Raw genomic sequence first — 18385 nt, 5'->3', positions numbered from 1 at the left:
ATGGTTTTATTGGTCCGGCCCATCTGAGATCAAATTGGGCTGTATGTGGCCCATGAACTAAAATGTCATTGCTGTTCTAGACTGTCTACCCTGCTGTATCTTGGTCTGACCACACAGTAAAGTCTCCTGGATGATACAGTGAGATCGCTTAATCATTTGTTTTTTATTTTATTTGATGACAACATTCCTTGTGACCATCCAAACTGATTTGTTTTGTGCATCTCTAGCTGTTTGCTTCTGTTCTGTCCCTCTTATTGCATCACCATTTTACAAATCTTCTTGTCTAATACCTGTGAACAAAGGCGTGAAAATTCACTTAACCTCTGTTCATTACCTCTGGGAGTGTGCAACTCAGCACAAAGGCACCATGTGATACTGTTAACAGTGACAGAGCATCCTGATACACTGCTGCCATCTAGTGTCGCTTTGTGGTTGTCATTGACAACCAAAAACATATACATAATTGACACATCTTCCCATTCACTCAACATTTAAGAAGTGAAATGATCAAAAATCAGATAACTGTTACATTAAATCAATATAGATAGATGGGTTACTACATGAGATGCACAAAAAGAGATACAAACTTAAAATACAGTAACATGACAGTAATTTTTTTTCCAGAAGTGAAATGTTTATTTCAACCTTCCAAAACTTCTACAGTTAGAAAATTACCAGCATGTCTTTTTTTTCCTCCATTATCATCTTCATCAGTTTCTGTCTTCTTTACAGACACTAATTTACACATCAACAGTTTAAAATATATCAAAATCTAAAAATTCCCAGTTGTATCTGAAAAACAAGGCAACTGAACACTGTACCCTTCTTGCTTTACAATACTTATTTTTAAAACAGACATATTTATTTAGTGGCAATCTGGTATGTTTTTAACAACAATAACATATGAACAGCGGCGAATGTATTACATGTGAAAAGAAAACACCTTCTGACGTCACAGGAAAGACAAAAATAATGTCTGTCTGAAAATATACTATTTAAAGCCATTTTCTTAACGAAGCTTAAAGGGATAGTTCAGATCATTTTATGTGCAGTTGTATGAGGTTCTTATCCACAGTCAGTGTGTTACATAAAGCACATGTTCGTAGGCACACCCCCAGTTTGGAGAAGCAGGCTGGAGTCTGACATGGAAGCTAAGCACTGTACTGTTGTGGATGGGGGCAGCAACAAAACTAATTTTAGCCATCTAAAAAAAGTACCACCTAAACAAAAAAAAAAAAAAAAAATCAACATCAGTGAAGCATATATTGTGTGTTTTATTCAGAATATTTTCACTGCTTTAGCTTACTGTCAGACAGTGATTCCTAACAGGGAAATGAAGCCGTACAGCCAGACTCCTTTGACAAAAACAGTGATTTAACATCGCTAAACACAGGAGCTGCTGGTCTACAGCTGCCTCAATCAGTTATTTTATTTGTGCTATTGTGTGACTTTAGCATTTAAAAGGATTAGTTCAGTCACAAAAGTCACACAATAACACGATTGAGACAGCAGTAGAACAGCAGCAAGCCAAAAGCCCTGTTTCCACCAAGCAGTACAGTACAGTTCAGTTCGGTGCACTTTTTTTCCGTTTCCACTGTGAAAAGTTGTGGATGGTACCAATAGAACCGTTCCGTACCGTCCCCATTTTTGGTCCCCCCTCTGTTGGGGTACCTAGCACACAGATCTGGTACTAAAAGGTGGAGCTGTGAACACTGCAGTCTGTTGGTTGGTCAATAGTAGATGGTCACTCTGCTCAGGGCTGAGTTGTGGCTGGTTTTGAGGCTCATGTAACCACTGTTCATACTGTGGGGAGTTTTATTAGTAAACTGTAACTATAAAATGAAATGATGTTTTGGGGCCTCTTGCAGCAGCTATAGACGAAGATAAAATATCTTAATTCATGGGCCAACTGCTGGGGTGCGTGAGTTGACTAAAAGAATCCATAGCCACACCTTAAATTTAAATGTGACAACTTTGACCATTACTTTAGTCTTTATTGTCTCTCTTGGATGACACAGACTTTTAGTAATGAGCGAATCTTAACACGTTTAAGCAATCTTTATTCCTCAGAGGAAAAAAAAGAGTTGTCGAGCGCTGTTACTGTGGGCTCTAGCAACAATAAACCCCTGAGCTTACCTTAGAAGGACTAAATGCAGACTGACAAAGGAAATACAGTGAGTGCTGGAGGGAGCAGTGAGTGACAACAACCCTGCCCATATGTAAGGGTACTACTGTGGTGGGAACGCTAAATGGGCCTAGGGTCTAGGTATCATGTCTGAAGGGTTACTTTTGGTTCCAAAGGTACCATACCAAAAGTGTTTGGTGGAAACGGGGCTAAAATTATTGTTTTGGTCAATGGAGTCTTTTGGCTTTGATGAGGGCGTGGTGAACTGAAGCTGTTACCAGCTTCCTCGTCTAAACAGGCTGTCTGCGTCAAGGTAAAACTGTGAAAGACTTCATTTATACTGCTATCATTTTTCTTAGGTGAGACTTTTTTAGGTGGTTAAAATACATTTTGTTTGCTGTCCCCAATCCATAGCAGTACATTACTTAGCTTCCGTGTCAGCACTCCTGCTGCTTCTCCGAAATAAGGGCGTGCCAACTGACATCTTCTGTAAAATACACCGACTATAGTAAGTACTCTACACCCAGCCCCACTTTAAAGTATCTGAATACCTTTAACAGAGTTGGTATTCTGGGGGCAGATCTGTATGACAGTGTGGCAACCACTTTAATGTAACACTGTCACCTCATAGCCCAGATATTATACACTGATACTGAAACAGTAAAATATGATAATAAAATACAAGTCGATCAAGACAGTGATCGCTCAGAGAGACATAATATTCATGTATCCAGTTCCAATTTGTGGCTTGAGTTAAATAAATAAGGGTTTACTTTGTATGTTAAAAGGCATGAGTTAAAAACATGAGTAAGAAAAATAAAACTAAATGTTGCCAGTGAGGGCTGAGTCCATGAGGTCATCGTCTTCATTTCTCATATACATTGGACTGGGCCGGGATGGACGCTCTGAACCCAGCATGGACAAAGATGAATCTGACGCTGAGATGGGGGACCGGGACCAACTGTCTGCTTTTATGGGATGCGAGGACGGCCCCATGGACATAGATGACTTCTTTTTCTCTTTGTCCCTGTCCCGATCTCGGTCTCTGTCCCTCTCTCTCTCCCTCTCTTTCTGCTTCTTTTTCTCCTTCTTGTGTTTCTTGTGCTTCTCTCCCGAGCTGAGAGGGATGGAGCTCATGTAGTCCTGTGGAGGATGCGGGCGAATGGCCTGGTCGTCGTCCGAGCTGGGGCTGTTCTGGTGGGACTTCTCGGCCACTGAGCTGCTGCCCGACTCGCTCTCGCTGTCATGGTTGAGCGGGGTGTATCCTGGTGAGCGGCTGTGGCTCGGGGAGGAGCGGTCATGCTTGGGAGTAGAGCCACTGAAGAGGGGGGAAGCTTTGAGGCTAGAAATCTGGGGACGCATAGAGTCACCAGACCCTTCCCCTGCTTTCTGTAGGGTCACTTTGGCCTTGATGCTTGGTGACCCGCCATCAGGTTTGCTAATGATAATTTTGGCCAGCCCAGTTGCACTCCCCCCTCCTGATTTTGGGTCCATCAACTTTTTATCCCCACTGTTTCCCCCTGAAACAGATACTTTTGCTTTTGCCTCTTTATCAGATTTTTCCCGCTTATACTCCCCACTTGGGGCATGCTTGGAAGAACCCATACTTGAAGGTCCACTGCTGGGAACATTTCCAGGACCACCACTACCAGAAGCAGATCCTGAACCAGTTCCCCCTCCTGGTGGCCCTACCTCACAACCATCCTCCCCGACTCCTCCTCCACCGACACTTTTCAGTTTATCTATAACTGCTGTAAGAGAGGGTTTCTTGTTCCGACTGGGAGACTTCCCTTTGGCATTGGGGTTGTTTGCATTGTTCTGACCGGCCCCTCCACTGCCTCCACCTCCACCCCCACTTCCTCCACCTCCTCCCCCTCCACCACTGCCTCCACTTCCACCCCCTGCCCCTCCTCCCCCTCCACTTCCACCTCCTCCACTCCCATACTGAGACTGGGAGCCTCCTGAGAAGGTCATGGAGCCAGATGACGAGGAGGAGCTGGAGGATGATGAGGAAGATGCGGAACCAGAGGAGGAGCCTCCACCCATTGGTTTCTGGGAGCTCATGCCTCCACCAGAGGAAGACTTGGACCCTCCGGAGCTGCCACCTCCAGAGCCCATTGGCGATTTTGCCTTTGAAGAAGGAGGTGTTCCTGGAACCTGGGACTGCTGCATTTTCATAGGGGAGGACAATTTGTCACCAGAGCTACTGGAGCGGGAGTGAGAAGGGGAGATGTTGGGCTTTATGTTGGGATTCATAAGAGACCCAGAGGGCTTGCCTCCCTGAGGCTTCATTTTATTACCACTTCCAATTCCACTGCCACTACCTCCAGGCCCAGACAGCCCATGTTTGGTAATTGGGGATGATCCCGGTTTGCCAACACCCATTCCTTGGGAGGAGCCTTTAGACTGAGATGGCCCACCACCAGTCCCCATTCCTGCACTCCCTGGTTTGGAGCTACTGCCTTGTGTTGTGGAGCCTTCTTTGGACTTGATCTTCCCAGAAGATGATGAGTGAGAATGATGGCTTTTGCTGCTGCTGGTTCCTCCTGTTCCACCTGTGCTACTTGTGGCTGAGCTGCTGGAGGTGTAGCCACTATGGGATGATGTTTTCCCACCAGTTATGGTCCCTTTTGGGATTTGAATTGTGATTTTGAGAATTGGAGGTGTGGCACCACCGGGAGGAGTTTGTGAGCGTCCTGAACTACCAGGAGACTTGGAGCCTCCTCCACTTATGCTTCCCCCAGAGCCTGAGCCACCACTAGGAGGTGTGTATGGCCGTCCCCCTGAGCTGTGAGAGGGGGACTTCCCATCAGGGTCCAACTTTTTTCGTTTGGGAGGCTTCTCTTTAGACTTTCCCTCACTGGATGGGGTTCTACTACGTTTCACTTGTTTGCCCTCTGTTGAACTGCTCCCCATCCCCATCCCAGAACTGCTTCCTCCGCTACCCCCATTTTCATCCTTTGGTCGCATGAGTCCCTGCTGCTGTTTCACTTTGGGTTCTGCACTTTTAAAGTCAGCACACGCTGATGAGAGGCCCATTATGAGGGGGCTCTGGGACCCTCCGCCATGTGTATCTCCCAAATCAGGAGCTTGCCCCAGAAGCGGCTTACCACCACCGCTATTGCCTCCAAAAACTATCCCCATATCAAAAGGGTCCTTCAGTGAGGGCTCCGGGGTGCTCTGCCCATGTGGAGTGGGATTCTGAGGTGTTCCTGACGGGGTATTCTGCTGGCTACTTCCCCCAAAACCCTTGACCAGATCCATGTCTCCATCTGCACTTGGAGAACTATCATCAAAGTAGTTCTGGGAGAAGCCATGGCCTGAGGTCAGGAGGTCAGGGTTGAAGTCAGCAGCATCAGGGAAGAAGTTGGTGGAGGAAGAATCGCTGGTGGGCGTGGCGGCAGTTGCAGCTGCCTCAGCTATCAGGTCAGCAGCATCAGTAAAAGGATTCTCATTGCTGTTGGTGTTGAAAATGTCTGCTGAGTCAAACACTGCGCTGCCCTGACCCGAGCTGGAGGAGTCTCGGATGGGGGTCCCAAGGGGGCCTCCATCCTCCCCGCCACTACCCATGGGGTGTTGCCCATGGCTTCCACCGCTTCCTTTGCCTGTCTGCTCGGGTAAATCTGACAAGATTTCTGTGATATCCGGTCCGATACTATCAGAGCTAGAGAGGCGCACCATACGGGGAGGTACAGCACCTGGTGGTTGCTGTTGCTGAGACTGGACATGGGACTGTGAATAAGGCATGCCGGGGCCAGAGGGTGGTGTTCCACATTGGCTAGGTGCCGGAGTGATGCTATGGGGCGTGTCTAGGCCATCACCAGTCAGGTTGACATCGAAAATAGAATTTTGAGATGCGTCCACATCCATAGAGAGGAGCTCACGATGGAAGTCATCTTCATGTGAGACTTGATGGTGCTGGTGGTGCTGCGGTATGGAAGATCCCTGTTGTGCTTTCATGCCTAAACCACCACCTCCACCACCTGCGGCAGTTCCAGGCATCGCGGCACCCTTTTCTGTACCCCGTGGGCGCTTCTTCTTCCCTTTTGTGCTACCGCCAGGGCAGGTTCCACCCATGCTCTCAGTCCGTGGGGAGCCAGATGAAGAATTCTGCCTCTCTAATGGACTAGAACCATAAAGAGTGGCAAAATCTTGTGTGGGGTTGTCTTTTAACAAGTTCATCAACATAGGATGATTCTTGGTGTTGCTGGCAGGGGAGGATGTCGGGGGTGGGGTTTGGTGGGGTGGTGGGGCATTCTGGGAGCTGGGACTAGAACCCACACTTCCAGTTATCTGTAACAGACTAGTCAGTATGGGATTCTGGGTGACTTTGTTGTAGTCATCTGAATGGCCTTGACCGGCCTGTTGCTGTTGCTGCAATTGTTGCTGGCCAGCCACCCCTCCTTGGGTTAGACAGTCTCCTCCTTGGACTTGCCTTTCTGTTCGGGAAACCCCAAACAGAGAAGTAATTGGACCTGCAAAATTAGGCCCCCCAGGGGGTCCTCCTCCAGTAGGTGTGTTGCCCCCTGTAAGCCCAGGCAGTCCCATAGGGTTACTTGCGTCGCCTGCTGCCATGGTGTAGGAGGGACTACCAGAGGGCGGCAGGTTATTCTTCACCATGATCTCCACTGTCTGTGCAATCAATGAGAGGGCTGGAGTGTCTGCCTGGATGGTCTCTGCTTTCCTCCGAATGGCCCGCATTGTTACAGGAATGGACATGCATCTACGGTGGAAAGAAAACAATGACTATAAACAGGGTTCCCACACATTTTCCAGTGACAAAATAATCATAACTTCTCCATGACTTTTCAAGGACCCTAATAATTTTTTTTTTGTTCTACTCACTCAACGTTTTTTCAAACATATCAGATTCCAACTATTTAAATATTACTTCATCTAACAGGCATACATGAAGAGGGACACGAAATGTGAGGAGACAATGAGGAAATGTATGCGATGGTTAACAAAATGCTGTCACATTGACGCACATTACAGCCACATTACCCTGTCAGCTAACGAAATAAATTTTGTGTTACGTTACATTATGTGGAAAGTTATGCATGGTGGATTACTGTATCAATTTCATTATACACAACAAAATTCCACAATGTTTCCACAACTTTTAATGATTTTTACTAATTCTATGACTTCTCCAGGCCTGGAAAATTTGAATACGAAAAAAAAAAAAACTATCCACATTTATGCATTGAGGAGGAATTAACAAACTCACCTCTGGACCACTTTGGTGATGAATTCATCAGTGCAGATCAGAGCGTCTGATAGTCCTTTATAGAGCTTGCAGGATACCTGTCTGGAGTCAATCACCTCCATTACCACTAAAGGAAAAAGGTCAGATAGGACACAGGACTCAGACAAGCAAAAGATCGATACTGCAACACATTCCACAATTTACACATTGTAATATCACCATCATCCAAGGATATAGTTTAAGTAACAGCAACATGATAGATAACTGAGATTTAGTAAAAGTGAGTGCTCACCACAGACTAATGACTCATTGACGGGATGCTGGAAAGAGACGCTGAAACTTGAGTCGGTGAGAGGACATACTTCAAACTGCAGCAGGCCTGCAGTGTCTGAGGGAACAACAGCGAATATAATAATTACTGTAATGACAGAATCCATGCTGTTGATTGACCAAATACAGTAAACCAGAGGAAAGACACTGACCTTCTTTGATGGTAGTTCGTCTCACACAGCTCCCAATCAAGTTGTTACAGGCTGCCTGGTGCCGGATGATATCCAACAGCAGCGGTACTTGTGCTGGGTGGCGAAAGGGAATCTTAGACACCAATGCTCCTTGAAGAGAACGACCGTCTTGCACTGGGGCGTCACCATTCAGGAAGTAACAATGCTGCTGATCTGGCAACACCTGTAAAAGCATAAAGACAGCAGTTTTCTTGAGTAAACAATGATTTTTGTGAATTAACAATCTATAAAGTGGTGTTCTGGCTGTGTCTAGCTTTTTTACTTAATGGCCTAAATTCCAAAAGGGCACCATAATCACGAGCAACCAAGATGTGGATGTTGTAAAAAATGAATACAAAGAGATCATATTAATGACGTGTGTGGCAGTAATGCGTGCTTCTGCTCACAGAGTAGAAGTGCATGTTGTGTGGGGGCGGTGGCGTGGAGCCGCCCTCCTCAAGGAGCTGCAGCTGACTCTGGACAATTAACTGGTAGAGAGGCGAGAGGCTGGGGGAGCTCTCAAACACTGGGATCGCTGTGAAAGAAGTGGAGAAACACTGAAGTCAGCATTATCACAAATGAAACAAGCACTGCCCTTTAAGTGTCTATAGATAACTTAAAAATACGCACAAGTAGCATTTCCCAGCCTCTGAATAAAGGACAGAGAGAAAGGCATGGGGCGGTTCATCTTGAGGAAAAAACAGGCTGGCAGGTCCACACAGTTGGAGTTGGTCACAGTGGAAAAGGAAGGTGTCCTGAAATACACCACAATGAATTCATCAGCTGTCTCTCTGTGTTCTGTACAAGATCTGTACTGGGACACTAAAACTGTCGAGATGATGAGATGATTACCTCATTATGTCAAAGAGTGGTGCATTTATGTATGTTTTATAAATCTCTATTTTCTCTTGCATAACAATAGTTCTTCCACAGATTTAGACGTTGCTCACTGCAGGATTTTATAAGTTCCCTGATAAAGAAAGATACACTGTCTTACCCCTTGTTGTCCACTGGGTGGGATCCGGTGATGAGCGGAGCAATTGGGAGCTTGTAGACGGCGGAGGTTCCCTCGATTGTCACAGAAACACTGACACCAAGAGAGCGTGGAACTGCAAGGACAATCAAAGAGAGAGCACATCAGGCCAGTCTTAGCTGCTCTGCACTGGCTTCCTGTTACATTTAGAATTGATTTTAAGGCCCTCCTCCTTATATACAAAGAGTCCATGCTACATTGCTAACTCCCTTGTTGACCATTTGCCACGCAGAACACTGCTAGTTTATTGGAGGTTTCCAGCAACAGCCGGAAGAAGATTGGGGATGCAGCATTTGTCAATTACGCCCCAAAGGTATGGAACACACTACCTATAGATATCAGGGAAGCTAACTCGCTAAATATATTTAAAAGAAAGCTAAAAACGTATCTATTCACTTTAGCCTTTAACTAGCTCTGACTTCCTGATACAGGTCTGAAACTCATTCTTTTTACACTTCACACTGAGTCCAGACAAAAAGACAAGTGACAGAGGTCACACAAGGATCCTTCAGTGAATCACATCGCTAGTGTCGTGTATATTTATGAATTAATCCACCTTATCTATGTACTTACTATTGCCATCTTGTAAGTTGAGCTGCGTGCCTGGTCCCTCCTCAAATATGTCATACGGGGACACGTAACACTGAAGAGTAACGAGATGGCCACCACTCCTGGCTGTCAGCAAGCCCACACTGCCATGAAGAATAGTCTCCACTGCATTAGCATTGGTTGCTAACCTAGAAAACACACATCAATCAAAAGGTTATTACGTTAAAAAAAAAAAAAACGCTTTTCACTCCAAAATGTATTACATTGGTTAGCCTACATTCTGTTAACAGTACACACTCCAAAATCAGCAATCATGCCCATTAACAATATTAAACATATATGTAATACAGGGGTTAAAGCAAGAATAAATTTGTGCCTGAAATGTGGAGCAAGGAAGATTTGTGTGCCTGAAATCTGAAATCTTTTCCGGAGCAGGGGGCTTGGTGTTGCGGTCACTAAATGAAGAAATAGAATAATAAAATGCTGCTTTTATGCACTGACTTACCAATATTAATAATGTACTTTGTACTGAGTTATTTAACATATCAGTCACCACCCCATTTTCTACAAAAAAGTACTTTTTCTAATACCTTAAGTAAATTTAGCTGGTAGTAGGATTTTAATTAGGGCTGCATGATTTTGAATAAATATCTAATTGTTGATTATTTTGACTGATACTTCAACTCAACACAAACTCCAACACAAATCTCACTTGAAATGCCTTTAATAAATATGTTAAATTATCTATAAACCAAAAGCATCTGATCCAGCCTGATTAAGAGATAAAGAGAGTGGCAGGAACCTTGGTCACTACATTAATAGCTTTAGTAGTTAATTTTCAGATTACACTTTTATAGCATAATGAGTTTATAAATAAAGATAAAACTTTCCGTGGTTACCAGACTTTTTGACTTATAGCTCCTACATCTCTTTTTTTGCCTTGGTGCTATTTATTTTTAGAAGCTAAATCATTTAGGCTATTTGCAAAATTGTATCGCGCTTGATGTGAATTAAACAGGCAGTTACGTCGAAATTTCGCCTCTGGGCAAGCATGTCATCATTGAAATGGATCATATAATGTTGTGGTGGTGACTTTAAAACTTCAGCATAGAGGATTTTTATTGCAACTTTCGTTTCTGTCTGGTTTCTGTTACCTTACCTTCAAAATTACTGCTGGCTTACCGGAGCCTCTCCCACTCCGTCTGTGCTCCCTGTCTCAATGTGACATGATGTGAAAGCATGCACAAGCGTCAGTGTTGATTGGCTATCACTTGTGCCGTGTAACCAATCAGAGGGGGCTGTAGGCGGGACATTGTTACAAAGCCCAGTGCAGTGGGGACTGCAAGCAGGTAGGGAGACGGCTGTATCAGAGCCAAAGGAGCGACTTTTAAAATACATTTATTTGATCGATTACCGATGAAAAAACGTCCGATGCCGATTATGGTAAAGAGTAGGTTGTGTTTACTCTCTTTAATCATTTTCCCGGTTCGCACATATATATATATATATATTTTTAGGGGCAAATGCGAGTGAAATGCTCGCACAGTAGAGCACTTCTGCCCGTGCCGGACAGAAACTTCGCCACGCCGGAAATCCGGCGCTGTGCCGGAGAACTTTAACCCCTGTGTAATAGATATGCCTAACACTAGAAGCCCAAATATGCTAAGGATAATGTAGAACAACAAACTGATTTTGTGAACGTACCTAAACATGTGCATCATCTTGGTGAGATCAAGCTCCAAAGATTGCAGTGCAATATACATCTTTGTTTTCAGCTTACTGCAACACAGAAATTAAGTAAAATCATCAAACACAACCGACATGAAAACATTAATAATCAAAAAGACATGTGGCATCAGTGTCTTATTAAACAGCTGTCTTTAAACAGGGTTTAGTTTAGCTTCAATCAGAAATCCTTACAGCCTACAAGTCCACTTACTTGTCCCCGGGGAGCTTGTATAGTTCGACCAGTCCCTTCAGATGTTTGGAAAACTCTTCAAAGTTTTTCTCCCTGATGAGAACCAGGAGAGAAGGTGGTTTAGACAGCTTTCAGACAAATTTAAGTAATACACCCACCCCATGGGTGCCTGTATTACTGCACAAAACACTACAGTTTGTGCTGTTTATCACATGGGAGCGTTAAGTCAAGTGTGTAATTTCTACTCACCTTAGATGCTGAATCAGCTCAGGACAACTCTGTGACCAACAAATCAAGAAAAGAATAATGTAACACACATTTGAGAACTTCTTCTCAGGTTCACAGAGCCATATGGAATTTACAGTAAACTGACCGTCGGGTTTTCTCCCTGATGAGCCACCTTGACGTCCACCAGCTGGCCAGTGTTGTCCAGCTGCACCTCCACATAAAACATGTCTGATGTGATGTAACACTCTGTTCCTGATGGACTGAGGTGAGAGCCAAGCCTGTTCACACAAGACAAAAAAAAAAATTAGAAAATGACAGAGATAGAGTAGGTTTCGTTGTATCTAACATGCCAGTAAATATTCTTGCTGACTGAGTCCACGAAATGGATAATTACAAGGACAACAGTACAAATGACAACATCAACAAGCTACAATGTTTTATGAGGATCCTCAGTAAGGTGTTTTATTTCCATTTTAATTTGAATTTCGACAAAAAAATGAACTCAAACACCCTTCCATCCTCCATCTGCCTCTATTTCCTGTACTTAGGGTTACCTCCTGACTCAGTCACAAGCCCCCTTTACACTGCGTGTTCAAGGCGCCGTTATTCTGCCTCACTGTAATTTATATAAGAAATGATCGCAGAAAAGGGAACAGAGTTGTCTCGCCTTTAAGCTGGCAGTGGAGGTAGTAACAGTGCCAAATCGACATCTGTGTAAAAGGGACAGAGAGCAGGATGGGACGAGGGTGAGGTTGTGACGACATGTTATGTGTGTGTGTGCAGCAAACAGCAGTTAGCAATTAACTTAAAGACGAAGAACAGCAGCAAAATATGTCAAAAAACTGGGGCGATAATAAGGTCCAGGAGCTCCTCCTACCCTTCGAGCAGAGGATGAGATTAACCACCATATAACAGGGATGGTAAATGATTATTATAGCTATGTTATGCTATTTTTAATGATTAGAACGCATTGCCAACACATATGTTATATGTCACAGTAGAGGCTGACACTGTTGTGTCACCGGCACACTATCTATATCACACACTAGGGCTGTATGATGCCACCATTGATTGATTCTGTGTTTTAAAAAAAAAAAGCAATGGTAGTGTAAAAAAAAGGGACTTCACAGCAGCTCTATCGCTGATTGCTGTGTAAAAAGGGCTATCGTTTCATAGAAGAGACCAGGGGGAGAGGATGACTAGACATCATCAAAAGTGAAAGAACTCACATGTTTTGCCGGGCGATGGATTCTAGACGATCTGTCATGGAGGGCAGAGATGAGACTGAAAAAGAAGGCAGAGAAGAACGATAATTTCTAGACGTGTAATAAGACTGTCATAAAATTGTTGCCTTATTTTCCTTCTGTCTAAAGACACGACATGCCTGCATGCATAACATTTGAAGCAAAAGTCAAACACAACGTGCTGCATTAAATTAACAGTAATTCGTTATAAGAAATTACTTTTACATTGTTAGTTTGATGACAATGTTCAACACTTTATCTCAGTCTCAATACAGCTGTGTTTTCCTGTCTAATGATGCAAAGACACACACTCTAACGGAAAATGTTGCCCTGCTCTCCTTTCTGTTTCTGAGTTGACAGCCTCACCTTTCAGCGCTCTCTGCAGGGTCTCCAAGCAGGTGAGCAGGAGCTGGTGACCTGCAGCATTCATCGCACCGCGCTTCTCCTGAGACACCGTGAGGAAAAACAGAGGCGTAAGATAATAGCTGAGAAAAAACAAAAGTGCTTTATCAACAAGATGATGTTCAGGTTTTGTTCACTGCCTTACTCAGCACTATAGTTCAGGGATTTAAATGTCATTACTTTAGTTTCAGAGGCCCAGCAGCTAAGTTATTAAAGTAAAAACTTGTTTGTGCATTTAAGTGATAAATTGATATTAATGTCTATTGAACAGGTTGGTGGTGAGTCTCTCATGTGGGTACTGATGAGGGACTGTCAAATACACCTTTTAAAGATTAATTATGGATATTATATGTGTGTTCATGGCATTTTCAGGGTCTTTAGAAAGTGCTTGTTTGAATGTTTTTACTCACCTAAGGAGAAACAGAAGTGATTTATTATTTTTGGTGCAGGAAAAGTGCCCCCCCCCTCCTAAGGGAATGACAAAAACCTTTTTCTTTAAGTTTGTGACCTACCTGTAGTACCTGCCACTATGTTCCCAATAAAACTTAGGTTGAATCAGTCCCCATGTATTTCAATGAAGGGGAGACACAGCATTTCTATACTACCGTGAATAGATACTGTACATTTCACCTTATGTAGAGCTAATCTGATTTCTAATATCCGAGTGAGAATATGTGGGGGAGACTTCTTGTTTATCAAGTTTTGGTTGTTGCCTTTTCATGATGAAAGAATGTAAGAAGCAAGCCACCTTTAGCAGCTTGATCTTGCAACCCTGCTGACCTTTTTCCCCGCCCTGCTTGCTGTTTGTTAAAGTTCACTTTGTCATTTCAGGTCTGACCATCTGAGGAGCATACAGATCCTAAGGCAATGTTCAATACTGAAACATGTCATAGTCTTAAAGACGAGCTTTGTGACTCAAACAGATCATTCTCTCACTGAAAGATGCTTCTGTCTCACCATGGCCTGACGCACGACCTTGCAGGTCTCCTGCCATGGTCGTGAAGCGTTGTGTTTGGCATGAAGCCTCTCCAGCAAAGCAGCCATGCGACTCTGCCTCTCCGCCTCTGAAAGCAGATGCAATGCACAGGATACATGGTACACAAAAACCCAAGTGACACATTGATTGTGCTAAATTTTAAGGATATTCACAGCGAGCCCCAAAATACCACTCCATCTCAGTCCTTTTAAACTAAATACATTGGGGGATGATCTACGCTCAGAGCTAAATGCAGGTTCCCTTAATGTTAATTTCACTTTGCTTTTCAAATGAACTATTAATCATTGTTGATCACAAGTTTCAAACATCTTTTAAACATCTCTACAGAAAATCTAATCATGCTATAACGACATAACTGTAACAGACTGACAGCCACTCTTCATCCACAGCACTTTTTTTCTAAGACGTTATTGTAACAAACATAACCCAGTATACAGGATGCAACCAACCATCTCATTACACATGTATACCCTATACAGTATGTGAAGAAGTACTTTTATTTTTAATCAGCTGTAGACAAAATACACTCAGTTGCTAGTTTAATAGGTACACCACAAACTACATCCCTTCCACAATGATCATCAAGTTAAATCACCACCTGTCAAAAACACTACTACCTTCGTGAAAGTTGGATTTATTGCAGGATTGCTAGACTGCATGAAGTTTAGCTAGGTGTATCATATAAACTGGCAACTAAGTGTATAATGTGCTACATGGACAATCAACTCAGGAAATGCAGTTTCTAGCTTGTATGTTTTTATTTATGATTATAGAATTTGATTAAGACAGCAGCTGAACTGAGTGCAGGAATCCCAGCTGAGTGAATCCAAACTACACACTATTAGGTAGTAAGTAACGTAAATGAAGGGTGGCTATGATCAGCAATTAAACATGACTGGTTACTCCACAAACCAAAACAAAGGCACCACCGTTTCTCTCAGTACAGTTCACACATGTGTGTTCATAATTATGTGTCCGTAAACTGTGATTATCGGGGGCATTAATAGCACTTCTTGCAACGAGTACAACCCGAAAATCAAAACTAAACATAAAGAAATGTATCAATCAAGTCACGTGACATCCCGAAACAGCAACACTTACCACTCATCACCTAAAACTACAAAAGGTGTTAAGAAACCAGAGGCTAATGTTTTGTTTGTCATGATCTGTCATAGTGAGCTGCTTCTGATTTACATTGCTACAGCTTTATTAGCTCAAATTGGGTAGGTTAGCCGACTTGTATTCTTAGTTCAACACTAACTAGTCTCTAGTTGAAGTACGGCAAACGTGTGTGGTGCCAATAAATTACTTTAAGAGACCTTTATTAGGTTTCTAATGTTAGTGTCTTGCAAAGTTGATGTTAGCAAGCTGCTAACTACTTGCTAACTACAAGAAGCTAGCTGCCACTTTACCAAATATGACACCTCGTCCAGAGCTGTCGTCTTTTGTTTCACTGATACAGCGTTTCCAATATGTAAGTTACACAGAGTGATGTAAAGTCACCTAATTTATATGTCAAAAATACACGTAACAGGAAACGTTAACGTTAAAGATTCGGCTACGTTAGCTGTTAGCCGCCGTTAGCTTAAGTCGCCGAATCCAACAAGTTAGATTGTTGCGACTAAAATGAGTCAGACAAACAAAATAAAAGCACCCTCTTACCTGTTATATCTTCAGGTTTGGCCCGCTCTCCATGAGTCTGGTTCCCTGCTTGCTGCACCGACAGAGAAAGCTCTCTCGCCGGGCTGCCGCTCTGCATAGAAACACCAGGCCCCGCCGCCATTGTGCCCCGCTAGCTGTTTCAGTTTCCCCGCTTCGGATTCCCAGATTCCCCGTCCGGGCTTCCGTACTGTACCATACTCCTAAACGGGTGAGTGACAAACGCGTTTCTCTTGCTAATGTGTTTCCACTAAGGTCCAGCTAATTTGTCAATAACTGTGTCTTTAGCTTCACTATATATGTTTATTTAATTAATATACTAATTTAGCCGAACATTATTATAAGAAAAAATGTGTTAATGCAGGTTTTATTTGCCGAATTGCAGCGTTTCTGCAATTAATTCTGATTATTAATCAATATGATTTAAAGAGAAACATACGTTTGCCTTTATGCCTTTAAAACCAAATCAAATCCCTTGACTTCACTGCTTAAAATAAAATACAATGATCTGATGAAGACTCCAGATGGCGTACGATCGCCGCGAGTAAATGATTCATGATATGCCAAGAGCAACTAGCCGCCAAAATCCAAAGGAAGGTTGAAATATTCATGCTAATCGACTCCAGAATCAGAATAATGCAGAGTCTGAACATGATGATTGTCTTTTTCCTCTACAATTTGTACTTTTGATACCCTCATTTATAAATCACAGGCATTAGATAATGAAGCAGCAGATAAAGAAATTTTCAAACAGCAGCAGAAGCAGCCATGCACAGGCAACCACACACACATGCACATACATGCACACACCTGAGCCTATTGTACAGCTGAGCCTGTGGCAATGAGTGCTCTCTGGGGAGGATTTTCCCACCAACCATTATGACCTGCCTGAGAGAGGGAGCACGAGTGTGTGCATGAATACATGTGCATTTGTGCATATGCAAAGATATATTTGTGAACATGGGTATTAAAACCACACACACACACATACAGGAGATAGCTATAGACAGCAGTGGAGATGGAGAGGGACCAGATTGGCATCGTCTGAGACAGTAGACAGACCCACAGATAGACATGAGAAAAGAGGGGAGGTGCCGCTATGTAATTGATGTGCCCACCAGGAGCTTTAGCTGGCTGCCTGGCATGGAAGAGGAGGTGGGCACCGCTGCCAAGACAGCAGTAGGAGAAAGGAAAGGGAGGCACGGGCCTTGGGGAGCACAGTAGCGGGCTGAAACCATGCCCATCAATCAGAGGCTAGTTCACCTTGCCATGCCAAGCGGGACCCCCTTCTGTGCCGAGGGAAGGGGTGGCACAGGGAGCGAGGCTGGCACCATCGCTAAACCTTCCCTAATCCTCCTGGTGGGTGTATCAGTGCCACGTCCGAATGGCAGTGGAGTGGGCAGAGCCAGACATGGAGGGGAAAGAAAAGAAAGTTCAGCCCCTATTCTGAGAGAGGTGTCACTTCATGTTGTTAACATCATGATGTAGAAATGTGAAGTAGGGCTGCACGATATGCAAAGAAAAATCATATTGAGACTACTTAAGCATATATTTTGACATGAGCTGCAATTTTAGGGGAAAATTGTAATATTTGCTTTTTATTTTCACTGAAAAAATGATGATGATGTGATTTTTGCTGGGGTCTGCACCAAACAAACATGTTCCCTTACACCTGGAATATGATTGTATATGAATATGAGTAATATTTGAGTCATATTTCAATGAATTTCTGCAACCCTCATCACAAGGCAGTAATTATAATATATATATATGTAGAGACAAATCCCCCCAAATATTCAAACACCCTCCCAAGATATTGATAAAACATACAAACAAAAGAAACTGTTCTGCAGCAGGCACCACTGTCAGAAATAATCATTAGCAAATGTAATCATAATCATAAATAAACTTAACAAATTGCCATTGTTATTAATACTGGTGGGGTTTTACAGTGTGCTGCAATTCTGTCAGAGTGGTGTTGTCGTACCCCAGCAAAACGCAGCGAACAGGCGTATTCAACTAACATTAATGCCTTTATGACGTGATATTTGTCAGATAGCTAACATGAAGTCTGCGCAAAGTGTCATTTATGTTGCACCATATGAGTAATTTATAATATACTGTATAGCTGTGCGTGCTTTTGATGAATAATATCATATAGTAGGTGGGGTTGGGTGTTGCCTCCAATGGCTACAGCTTTGTAATATTACCTAACTACGGATTAATAACGCCACAGCTTCTCATTATCAAAAAAAAAAGAAGTTAAGGAATGTTGATTGACCAAACATGGTGTCTTTCCAACTCTATCACCTGGACATTCTTAGTGCTCTCTTGTTTATAGCTTTGGAAATAATTCAACAGAATAAGGCCGATCTGTCCGTCACATTTTGCACCATATGCTGTCTGAATTCCGTGATTACGCTGATTGCTACTTTGAGCCTTTGCATGACCGCATTTTCTTACATATAGCACATTTTTACATTGTTTTCTATTGTGAATTTACTCCAGATAAAAATGGCTG

At 43.2% G+C, this 18385-nt stretch overlaps 1 protein-coding gene across 1 annotated transcript; it reads right to left on the bottom strand.

Annotated features, from left to right (window-relative positions):
• Window positions 1-208: 208 nt before the first annotated feature.
• Window positions 209-16042, bottom strand: med1 (mediator complex subunit 1). Its single transcript, XM_050060514.1, has 16 exons — window positions 15868-16042; window positions 14166-14272; window positions 13173-13251; window positions 12792-12846; window positions 11708-11840; window positions 11584-11612; window positions 11356-11427; window positions 11121-11195; window positions 9441-9604; window positions 8832-8943; window positions 8465-8589; window positions 8242-8369; window positions 7817-8018; window positions 7627-7722; window positions 7356-7461; window positions 209-6848 (listed from the first exon to the last, which is right to left on the bottom strand). The coding sequence occupies exons 1-16, from the start codon at window positions 15986-15988 to the stop codon at window positions 2948-2950; spliced, it is 5505 nt and encodes a 1834-aa protein (XP_049916471.1). The 5' UTR covers window positions 15989-16042; the 3' UTR covers window positions 209-2947.
• Between the last annotated feature and the right edge of the window lie 2343 nt (window positions 16043-18385).

This window comes from Epinephelus moara, chromosome 13 (assembly GCF_006386435.1).
Source record: "Epinephelus moara isolate mb chromosome 13, YSFRI_EMoa_1.0, whole genome shotgun sequence".
In the NCBI taxonomy this organism is placed as follows: Eukaryota; Metazoa; Chordata; class Actinopteri; order Perciformes; family Serranidae; genus Epinephelus; species Epinephelus moara.
Note: the sequence above shows the minus strand (reverse complement) of the source record. Positions and strands in the feature narration are given on the sequence as shown.

What these genes read in the sequence shown, in the direction of transcription:
- med1 (XM_050060514.1), bottom strand. Translation starts at nt 15,988, where the DNA reads ATGGCGGCGGGGCCTGGTGTTTCTATGCAGAGCGGCAGCCCGGCGAGA. An exon ending in CAACTTACAAGATGGCAATA is followed by an intron (nt 8,944 to 9,440) that starts GTAAGTACATAG and finishes TTGTCCTTGCAG; the next exon opens with TTCCACGCTCTCTTGGTGTC. An exon ending in CAATGAGTCATTAGTCTGTG is followed by an intron (nt 7,462 to 7,626) that starts GTGAGCACTCAC and finishes TTTTTCCTTTAG; the next exon opens with TGGTAATGGAGGTGATTGAC.